The sequence below is a fragment of the Onychostoma macrolepis genome, chromosome 09, assembly GCF_012432095.1.
Source record: "Onychostoma macrolepis isolate SWU-2019 chromosome 09, ASM1243209v1, whole genome shotgun sequence".
Taxonomy (NCBI): Eukaryota; Metazoa; Chordata; class Actinopteri; order Cypriniformes; family Cyprinidae; genus Onychostoma; species Onychostoma macrolepis.
The window spans coordinates 20,332,622-20,344,924 of record NC_081163.1 but is presented as its reverse complement, the minus strand read 5'-3'; the positions used below and the strand labels follow the sequence as shown (position 1 = coordinate 20,344,924).

The 12,303-nt window shown below is 35.6% G+C and overlaps 1 protein-coding gene across 1 annotated transcript in view; it reads left to right on the top strand.

The window, feature by feature from the left end:
• The window catches only part of ramp1 (receptor activity modifying protein 1), a 31,437-nt gene that overhangs the window by 7,851 nt on the left and 11,283 nt on the right, over positions 1–12,303 (top strand). Inside the window, exon 2 of the mRNA XM_058788269.1 lies at positions 6,329–6,464. Within this exon, the coding sequence (XP_058644252.1) occupies positions 6,329–6,464 (136 nt within the window). The remainder of the gene's footprint in view (positions 1–6,328; positions 6,465–12,303) is intronic.

Below are 12,303 nucleotides of genomic sequence, written 5' to 3'. Positions count from 1 at the left end.
GAATTAGTCATTTTGTTGCCACAAATGCCATAGTCTTGCTCTTTTTTTGATTACCCCTCAGCTGATACCAACCTGTCCAACTGTTGTTCACTGTGTATATTTGTCTGGCTCTAGAGTTACTGTACATCCCTGCATTATCTGTCAATCTCAGCGTCTGTCTGCATCCATTTACTAACATGAGACGCTCGCTCTGGCAGGCATTAATTTGACCAATTATGTGGCCGTTACACCTTAAGAGAACATGACAGCTTGACGGTCGCACAAAAAGCACACTGAAGGAAAGAATTCCAGGAAATTAGCAATTTCAGTATAATGCATCTGTCAGCGGTATTTGTCCAAAGCCGTCTCAAGTGCTTGAAGCTGTGATCAGTTTAACACAACAATATGTTTAAAGTAATCTTACGGCTTCAGTAAAAGTTCAACTTTATTGACAACATTTGTGGCATGATGTCGATTACCATAAAAGAAGTTTGACTCATCCCTCAGGTTTTATAAATGTGCATTTACAGTACTGCACTTGCCCTGTTTGAGAGACATAAATGAGAAATTTTATCCCATATAGAGTGTTGCATTAGGATAATTTTGTGGAACTGTCTTAACGCGAGTCATTTTTTCACATAATTACCAGTTAAATATTCACACATTTCAACAGTCAAAGTTTGGAAGAAGAAACATACTTAATAGGGTATCAGCTATACAAACACAAAACTGAATGCAGAGAGACTCTGAGTTATTTCATGTTTAGTTAAGCATTACAGATATGATGACACAGAGGAGGGAGAAGGGCACAATTCTGAAACTACAGCTGGACTAGAAATAGTTCTTGTCTCCCGTTAGGTGCTTTTGAGCAGCATTAATTCAATGGACCAAAAGGGCACTGCAGAGTTTCCAGAGTCCTTTTTGTGTTCAGATTCAGAAGGCTGATCTTTTCTATATAGTGAAAGCATATAATTACCAGGGGCTGTCATGCTGCCAAAGGGATAAAAACATAATGAAAGCACCATACAATGACCATGAAATGTACGCTATATAATGTATCTTCAACGAAATGTTGTTCTGTTTTTTTTTTAATGCATCTTACTGTTACCTAAAATGAAACATTCTGTTAATTAAAATACAACTGAAATAAAGTATACATATTAGATGAAAACTTCAGTTAGTTGTCAAGGCAATATTAAAATGAAAATAATAATACAAGTACAAATAATATTATAATAATATAAGTGATACTAAAATAACACTGCACACGAGTCATATGGACTTGCCCTTTTGTGTTGCATGAAAGAAATCACGTTAAATGGGTTTCAAACAACATTATAGGGAGAGTGAGTGATATAATTTTCATTTTTGGCTGAACTATCCCTTTTAACAGTCAACAGCAGCACATCATAAAGCTGCATAAATACTCTTCACTAAAAAGATGATTATGAATATGCCAGTCAAACCAGTCAAAGTTACAGAAACGATCAAGGAGGAAACTCAAAAAGCTCTCGTTTAGTTCTCCTCCCTTTCAAAAGTCATCTTAGAATGAACATTCTGTGTATTATGCAAGAGTTTGAGATTAAAAGAATGTCAGTGTTTGAAGAGAGAAAAATAAGGTCATGTATCAGCATAAAGTCAGCTTTCTGTAATATATTAGCTAGAGGTTACTGTATTTTACAGTGTTTTATTGTAATTGTTTATTATAACCTTGACTTTAGAAGACCTGCATTATGTCATTCTGCAACCATACACAGCATTGAGAGCATCAGGACACAAAAAGCAACATTAAGCTGCCTTCTAAGATTTTGGCAAATTCTAAGGCAGCATCGCATATATGCTTTAAGGATAAGGTAATCCCAGAATGCACTGCAACAAGTTCATTGAAAAAGAAATGTGAAAAAGATGGCAGATGGAGTCGAGTCTAACAATAACTATAAAATATTTATTTCCTTAAATACTGAAAAGTATTGATGAAAAAAGATCAAATCCATTTTAATCAAACTACCTAATTAAATATTCAAGGTCAATAATAAGGTCATATTCAGTGCAATTACACATTGAATTGCTATTCTGTGTGTACAAATACTGTAAGTGGTTTGTGACAAATTGAAGTGGTTCTGAAAACACTTGTTTGTGAGTTTACCACTTAACAGCGGCCAGAACAGATGGATGCCATGATCTGTGTGGCCCAGTGTCCTCCTACACACTAAAAGTAATTGCAAAAAATGTCTGGGAAAAGTTTGTTTTGTGCTTTAGCATCTTTTTTTTTTCTAATGCCACTTCTTTTTGTTATCTAATGCTATGAGTTTCATGCATTTTTAAGTGTGACTGAAGTGTCCAAATAGTACAGTATTTGGCGCTACTACACAAAATCCACAATGTTGCAGTGATTTGTTCTCTTTACACCATTTATAATGAATGGCTAGCTGTCTTTACTAATATCTGTTGTAATGGGTTCAGCTCCTCAGGAAGCAAGCATGCAAAAATGAACACAGTACTGCACCCTGTCCCCTTTACTGCAAGTGCAGTCTTGGTTAAAAATTCACTTTGCATAAGCAAACATGCCATTTTTGTCTGTATTGGGAGGCAAAACTGGAACAGTTTTCCACTGTATTATTCATTTTTTCTTTCATCCATCTTCAGGGCAATATAAAAGCTTGCGCCTGCTAGAATTGCTTATGAAACAGAATTGCTTTGGGTGCAAAGTTGTTTAGGCTGTGTTGTCAGAGGGTACCATGGTGCTTATAATGTGAAATCACACGTGTAGTACCATGATAAATTTATACTGTAACGTTTCAATTCTCTGTACGTTTTTTTTGCATTTGCATTTGCACACCACAGTTAATGGAGTGACATATTACTGACTCTAAAGGATCCTGGATATCATCCAGATTACCAGCATAATGCAGATGTGAAGTGGTTAGCTGCATACTTTCTCACTTGCACGCACACACACACTCACGCACAAATGCTGTTTAAACATGCAGAGACTAATTAAGTGTTCTATTGGAATGGTTCCTGTCATGTTGAGAATATTGCATAAAAGGTCATATATGGCATGCTTGATGTCTTCTCTAGACTCTCATAGACTCAGTTGGTTTACTGCTTTGCACATCCAGTTTTCATAACCATTCATTTTTTTCATTCACTTGTTTTGTTTTTACATATATAGTCATTTTCAATATTTGTCACTTTTTTTTGTTTACATTTGCATTGTGGGAATGAAAAGTTATTTAATTCAAGATAAGGAATTGGAAAAGTGAATGGATTTATGTTTCTTCTTGTTTTCCCAAGAGAGAACCATTTTATATTACTGAAGTTATGATTGTGTTTTAGCCCAGGGAAAATGTGAGGAACACTTTCTGTCCAATACTGTGAGATTTACTGGCTCGTATTCAAAATCTTATCACAAAAATGAACATTTTCTCTCTTCTGAATGTTACTGACTGCAGCACCAATGTGCAAAACATGAATCTCTTGGCATACGGAAGGGTAAACACTGGCACACAAGCAAAAACAGAGAGAGAGGAATATTGTATGACTGTAATTTTACTCAGTAGATTGTTTTTGAAATGTCAGCATGCAGAATTAACACCTGCCAAGTGGCAAATGCAAGTGAAAACTGACTATGACATTACATAAATACATTACATTTTGTAATCTGAATTGTAATAATGATAGCCTGACCCTTTCTGAAATAAGTGATGTATGTGATTCAAAATCAAGATTAATATTGGGAGATCTGCTCTGAAGTTAGTGTAGCTTTAGGTTCACTGTGTCATCAGACTGGTAAATGCCCACAAGTCAACATTCTTAACAGTTTACGACACGATTCTCATTTAACATTTCTGGATTAAAGGTTTATGTGCCTGCAGCAGTTGAAGTCAGGTTTTGAAGCAATATAATGCGTATAAATGTTTCGATCCCACGTTATATTAGGTGGCCTTAACTACTATGTACTTACATTTAAATTAATCATTTAGTACAATGCACTTATTGTGTACATACATGTTCTTACATTGCACTTATATTTTTAAAAATACATATATGTAATTACATCTGTAATTAATTTCTGCAGTTAAATTTATAATTACACTGTTAACCCATCCCTTACACCTTAACCCACCCTTAAACCTACCCAAACCGCCAAACCTGTCCCTAACCTTTCCCGTATCCCACCTCAATAGCAGCAAAAGTGTTTTGCAATACAATAAGTACATTGTACTTATTTTTTGATGTAAGTACATAGTAGTTAAGGCCACCTAATATAAAGTGTGACCAATGTTTCTTTTCAGGAATATCTGATTGTTGTGTTGCAGAAACCTTTATAATCTGCTATATTCCATTTCATTCTCTGATAGCTCCAATCATTGGATGATTTACTTGGGTTGATATCCAGAGTTATTTATGTATATAAAATAAAGCAGGAACAAATTTTGCAATATCTAGTGTTTTTGATGAATTTATGCTCTCTTATGCATTTTGTAGTTTCATCATCCTTTCATCTCCCCGCTACCAAGTTTATTTTTATTTGCAAATATGGTTTGATGTTGTAATGTTGCATTCATTTGCATTTCAACTCATTTCCTGTTTGGATTAAACCCTGAGTGTTTCTATAAAGTCCTGAGCCTTTTCCCATAAAGATTTCATGCCTGCTAATTTTATTTTTTTTTGTCACTAATACAGTTATTTCAGTTGCAACCTGGTTGATCTCAGACAAAAAAACAAAAAACAAACAAAAAAATCCAAAAGGAATGTGTAAGGATTGATTCTTTGGAATCAATCCTTATGGGAACTGTGTTATAAAAGAACAAGTTTTTATTTGACACAAAACACAAATCTATCCTTTGCACTATTCTATAAAAAGCCCAAAAATCCCTGTGTTCAGTTTATTCAGTGAATTCCCATTGGGATCCTTCAGGATTATCATAGAAAGTCAGAAGTTGAAATTCCTTATTTTTTGGACCTCACACAAACATGTTTCTTTCTCTCTTTATTTTTCTTGAGGGAGTCTCACCTGTCACATAATTGATGTGATAGAGCTGTTGTTGACTAACAATGAGCCGAGGGGAGCGCCGTTACTGCGGCTCTGACCGTGAGCTCATCTCTCATACTGATCAGCCACTTTCTTTACGGCACTGGGGGGCAAGAGCGACACTGCTACTGTAGATCTCTGTAGGAGAATAAAACAATAGGAGGGAGAGCAAGCAGCAGATATGAAAGAAAATGACAGTCAGACAATGGCTGCTCTGTTTAAAAGGCAGTTGTTTTTCCGAGAGCTGCACATTAATACCATTATATCAGAGTTAATGAAATGACTCATCATTGTTTCTCCTCTCAAGGTTTTTTTTTTTTTTTTTACATTCTATTCAGACCTGTGCTAGCATCTGGAATGTTTAATCTGTTACTGATTTAGTAGGAGAGTTTTAAATTAAATTAATTTACTCATTACAACAGGATTGCTGGTTATCTGAAGGTGATGTTCAATTTTAAAGAAATGTCCAGGGTTCAATCAAGTTAAGCTTGATTTATGTCTTTTGCAAACTGCAGGGTGAATCTAAATTAATTTCTGTGATATCAGCTACAGGCCACAGTGTCTATATTGAACCCGGAACATTCCATTAACCATTATGAACTACAGTATGATTAATGAGAAAGTTTCGAGGAAGGTGTTTGTGAACAGCATTATTATTGAGACGCATCAATATGGCGAGGGCATTTTCCCCATTCTCAAAACTTTTAACACATTATAAACATTATTGTTTCATTTGTGGCACTTAATGTAATCCGCAATAATATGTACTGTACTTTATGCATCTTATTGCGAGGAAATACTTCTGATCTCTACCTGTTCTTTTGGTTATTTGGATCTTGTAACACAGACGACAGATACAGTCAAAACTTCATCATATTCTAGGGATGTGGTTAAAAACAAATCGCAGGTAACCAGTTGCCTTATTATTCATATGTTATTCACATACTTTCAGAAAGGAAACATTTTTTCCCACTTCACATAAAGCAAAAGCAAATGCAAAAGAAGAAAAGAAAAAAAAAACCCATATAATACATAATTTATAGGAAAACTCCTAGAAATAGACACGAGACAATTGTTGACATACAGTAAGAGTGTAAGAGCTCTACAATTACATAGTGCAGATAATTTGATCTGGAGAGAATTTTGGTTTCTAGGGAAAACTGTTCTCATTTGTGATATTTCTTTACATTGATCTACATAATTTATGTAACTACATTTTTCACACACAGTACTAACACAGTGATCTACAGGGTATAAAAGTATAATTTCAATGTTTTTCCTTCCTCATCCCCAGTTCTTTGTCTCTTGCAGTGAATCTGTCTGTGCTGGCGACAGCGTGCAGCAGTCACTATGGAAATGCCATTGAGGAGTTCTGCCTGGTCAAGTTCAAGCTGGACATGGAGGTTCTCGATCAACGCCAGTGGTGTAGCTGGGAGGACACAGTTGAGTGAGTGATAAACATGCCACTTCTAGGCTTTATTATATCATGGTCATTTTTGATTCTGATTTTCAATTTTTTGAGCATAAAAGACCTCTTACAAACACAAAAAATGACTGAGCCCTAACTTCCCCTGCACATTTCACATCACACACGTTGGTTCAGCACTCATTCAACAACTTTTGTTCAGTGCAATCCTACCTTGCAGCTGACACGACAGCGTGTTTATTTGAACACTTCATGACAAGGTCAGTGAAGAGCAGAGTTTTCTCAGTAAGAGAGATGACAGGGGTTCCCATATTATCACATACTTCAGAGGGATTTAGTGTGCCATGTGGCACAGCTCCAGGCATACACCGTTCCTGGGAATGCCTCAATATGCCCAGCTGTCTCTGTGACATAATGGAGGAGGTTATTCGTGGTGCCCCAGAAAACACATGATATGGAAGAACTTTCATATTTTCAGGTTAACAAGAAGAACTGTCTTGTCTTTACTTTTGTGCCCTTGACAACTGACCCTAAAAACTCTGCCACTCTGACGTTAGACTGAAGCCGTTGCGCTCCAGTGCAACATTCGAGAAAGATACAGTCGAGAAAAGTGACACTGGATGTCTAAGCTGTCGGAACAGGGCCAGCAAGGTCTGCAAGTCCCTGTCATCAACACTCCAGGCACTTTTTGTCCCATGTGGCCCAACTTGTTTCTATTGTAGCTCGTGCCAAGGTGCAAAATGCTGACTGTGTTTTATGGTGCTTAGAGTAATAGTTCACCCAAAATTGAAAACATTTCCATCCCGTTTCTATCCTTTACCAACCCTCATGTTGTTCCAATTTCTTCTATAGAACATAAAATATATATTTTTTTGTCTATACAATGGAGGTCAATAATAATCAAAACTTTTTAGTTACCAAAGTTCTTCCAAATATCTTTTGTGCTTCAAAGAAGAAAGTCATACAGGGTTGGAACGACAGGGAAGTGATTAAATGATATGATTTACATAACTTTTCTTTTTTTCTTTATATTATTGTGAGGCACTTATAATGGAAGTGAATGAGGGCCAATTACTGAAGAATTTAAAAGCACAAGAACTTTGAAGCTTAATAATTTCATAAAAGCATTTACATTAATTACTTTGTTAAAATGTGTGTATTATTTTAGTGTTTAAAGCATTCATTGTCAAGGCAACGTAGTTGTAAAATTAGATGCAGCTTCACAGGGAAAAGATTATAAACCATTTTTCACACAAAAATCGGGTTAACATATTGTTTATCTATTGAATATTTTAACTTTACATTCACTTCCATTGTAAGTGCTTCACTGTAAACCAGAATTATGATCTACTCAGCTGGAATGATTATCTGAGCAAAATGGTCTCTGTGTTCATTAACAAAATTGCTGGTGCGTTTGTTGTTAGTCAGATCAAAATCTCAGAATGTTGCCCTAAGGTTGCAAACAAAAAGGATTGTGTTCAGGAGGACGACTGATTCCTGCGGGTGTTGTTAAACTGAGCCGTCATTTATGACACAAAATGATTATTCATCTCTCCTGCTTGACTGAATATGTCAACTATATTAAAAGCCGATTCCCTTTAGACAGTGAGTCATAGATTGTGCTAACTGTGTATAATGGTTGGTAGTAATAAACAGTGATGACCTTGATCTCTGGTATTTTATTTCATGCTTTTTTACATCATAAGTGCTTCAGCCCACCAAACAAAATCAAAGCCTTAACATCCTGGCTAACAATGTTTTTCTGTCTTCATTTCTAAAGGATCAGGATGCGATTAAACCTCAATAACAAGCACAGATAGCTGGCTTTATTTAATATATAGAGTACATCAATAATGATTGATGCCACACTGCTTTAAATCAATAGAAAAATGCATGCCATACATCTGTTATGACAGAAAGTGAACAATATTACTACCATTATTCAATTCTTTAGACTCCAGGCTCAATTTGTCACAATTCTTTAGACTCCAGGCTCAATTTGTCAGCCCTTGAGGAGAGCAGTTTTGCTCAAAGGTTGGGATTTCATAGGTCTAGGGATCTCATGGTGTTCTCAGATCTGGAAGCAGGTTCAAGTGCTCTGCGCACCCGTGAAACAGCACTCATTAAAGTATGTATGGCCCCTCTGCTCCCTCCATGAGGTCATCCAGCTCCATTGCTCAATTATGCACAAAGCACCGTTTAGAGACAGCCACAGGTCTGAGATGGGGTCTGAACAACACAGCAGAACAGCATGTGGCCTCCAATGAGCCTCAGAAGTGGTGAGGTAAGACTTGTCGAGCACTGAGGGCAGTCGACTGCAGGTAATTAAGGTTGTATACAAACGATCCGAGGAGGCTAGCACACTTGCACTTCAGCAAATTGTCTCACCTGGGCAATGGAGCATTAAACTGATGGAGAGACCTGGCAATCTACAGACTAACCCTTTTGGCCTTCTAAGGGTCATTCCTGTGAGTGCTGGTGTGCTCATTAAGCTCTTAAAGCACAGCCTAGAGGTGAAAAGTACTTGTAAAATATATTTAAATTAACATGGCAGAGCTGTGATTATGGGCAGGAGTTTGTCTAAAACATAATTTCCACTCCTCTGAAAAAATCTGATTAAAGAACAGATGTTAAAACTAGAGATGCACCAATTGCAATTTTCTTGACCGATTCCGATTTCCGATCTTTTTTTTTTGTAAGTGTGACCTGCCGATACCGATTTTTGCCGATTGTGATTTTCTTTCTAAAAACTATAATTGACAGCATATACAAACAAAAATCTATACTTTTTTAATACAAAAAAAAATTGTTTACATAATAAAAAATTATTAAACATTACAATTCCCCCAATCTGGACAAAGTAACAGATGTTCTCTCACTTAAACAACTCTCAAAATAAAGTGCTCTCTGACTAGAAAAAAGGTAGAAATAACAATGAACTGAAAAGGGGTTGCTGTACTATTTAACAAAACAGATGTCATTTATTAAATTGTCATTTTTCACTAACCATATTAAATGTAATCTTTCACATCAAATTCTTACACTGTTTTTAATTAATTCAGTTAGAATAATAAGAAACTAGAGGTGTTACCATTCAAGTCATGGAGGTATTAATCAAGGTATTAATCAAGTCATGGACTGTGATTAATCATGATTAATCGCAAATTTAAAATACTAGGATTTACCTGTAAATGTGTTGAAAAAGAAATGCATGACAAGCTAGTTTAATGAAACAGAACCTTTCACACTTCCGCCAGGTTTGAGACATAATCCTTATTATTATTTTAGCATTATTCTTTTGTTTTTATTCAGCCATTATCAGCCTTTAAACTAGCAATAAAACGTTTACCAAGCCACATCGCTTCAATCCCAGTATACATTTACCCAACTATTATCAAAAGTATTTCTAAATAAATACAACAAAACATTTTCTTGCGACCTTACATGAAGCATTATGACAAAATGCATTATAAAGAAGAATTGGACCTGTTCTGCAGGTGCATTAGAGCTAATATTAGCATCATGCTACATAAGACTATTTATGAGATTAATAGTACACTTTTACTCAGAACTCACTTTAAACCACCATCGAGTGTTTGTAATAACTTCCTTTTATGATCACATGTGGAATTTGGTCGTTTACTGTTGTTAAAATATGCTATTTATAGCCTTTTATATCGCTGCACAAATTAGCATTTCAGATGTACACATTCATCTCCAGAAAATCTAATACAAATATCCTATCGTAATCGTGTGTTTATTATCTTATATAATCTATAGTGGCTGTCGTCGTGTTTATTTCTGCTGTGTAAAAGCCAGTGTTGGGCACGTTACTTTAAAAAAGTAATTAGTTATAGTTACTAGTTACTTCTCACAAATAGTAACTGAGTTAGTAATTGAGTTACATCATTATAAAAGTAACTAATTACCAGGGAAAGTAACTATTGCATTACTTTTTTTAAAATGTTCAAATGTCAAATAACTTTGGATGCCCCCAATATTAAATATGTTAAATTAATGAAATGGACACTAAAAAGAATAAATTATTATTATAAAACATTGTACATTAATCTACACTATTTATCTACTGACACTTTGTATCAGTCAGTCAAGCATTATAATATAATATGATAATTTAATATTATACGATGATAGAACTTTAGTAATTATAATAACCAAGTATGAATGCATATTTGTCATCAATATAAAACGCACTAAGGATTAATGAGGAATATTAATCACGTTGTCTGCGTTCGCTCGAATTGATTTGCTGAAATCAAAACAGTGATGATAATAGGTGAGCGCCTGCGCCAGCCAATGAGATTGTCATTTGCGCATTAGCTCCGCCCACTACCAGAGAACCCTGAAAAAAGCTGAAGAATTTCAAAGGAACTCCATTATTTTGACAGGAAAATACAACAAAGAATATCGTTTACATGTAGCGCGTCAATTCTGCATGTTATGAAAGACTCTCTTGCTCTGTATCTTTCTTTGCGCGGGTGTATGTGAGAGAAAGCGACGGCGAGCTGTGCGCCGCCTCACTAGAGTTTATGGTACGTCAAATACAGCTACACTGAGCATCCATTCAGATTAACTGAAAAATGTAATTCTAATAATATAATATAGTAACGCCACATTTTATTGTCAGTAACGGTAACGGCATTGTAATGGGGGAAACAGTAATTCGTTTGAGCGCCGTTAGTAACGGCGTTTATTTATAACGCCGTTATTCCCATCACTGGTAAAAGCCTTAACATGTATGCTCTGGCTGAAACTCACGTTTGTGATGTTACAACTGCCTCTCAGTTCTTAAGTTACCAGGTATACATTCCAAGTATAATACACATTAGTAAAAGGATCTATTTTAATTTTTATTTGTCAATATACACTTTGGGCGGCCACGGTACATTATAAAAGTAGCCCAAAAAACCGCAACCCACGGCTCTGTAATTTTTGCCACAACTGTATTTTCAAAATATCCCACTTGTGCCGCTACTCTGGCAACACTGGTTTGCTGTACACTCGTCACACAATGATAGATAACCTTCCGCGCTGCGATGACGGGAAGAAGTTGGGGTCAAACCTTATCAAACGATTAATTTGCGCTAAAAAAATATTAATGCGTTAAAAATTTTTGATTAATCGCATGCGTTAACGCGTTAACGTTGACACCCCTAATTTTTATATATTATATATTATATTTTTAAACATACAAATAAGAAATGTTGGGAAAAATGCAATGATAGTTTTAAATATGAAATCAAACCAGTAGGTGGCGTCAAATGACCACTTGAATGAGTGAGTCATTTAGTCCTTCATTCAATAGATTCGTTCAAACAGATGATTCATTCAGAAACGAGGCAAATGACTACTGTCTTTATGAATGGGTTACTGAATCATTTTCTCACTTGATTCGTTCAAAAACGTGGATTCATACAGTAACAAAACACCGCTGTGTTGCTCGGAGACACAAAACAGTTCTGCTGTGGCTTTGATTGGAACTATTTTCGTCAGCAAAAGTGAGCAAAAATAGTCAATATTGTCTAAACTGACTGGGTCGATCATGTGGAAAACCGGCTAATTCCGGTCCCTAGTTGGTCGATCGGTGCATCTCTAGTTAAAACCTTACCATGAAGTGTTTTGCTACTGATTTAACAAGCACAAAACAGATCTCAGCAGGTTTAATAAAGTCTGAACATTAAATCAGTGTTCAAAAAAAAAAAAGTGGAGAAAAAGTGGAGACATTAACTGAGATCTTGTTGTGGTTTTAGTAGAATAGTTCACCAAAAAAATGAAAATTCATACCCTCATTTTGTTCCAAAAATAATTTTCCTTCTTCCGTGGCATACCACAGATGTTT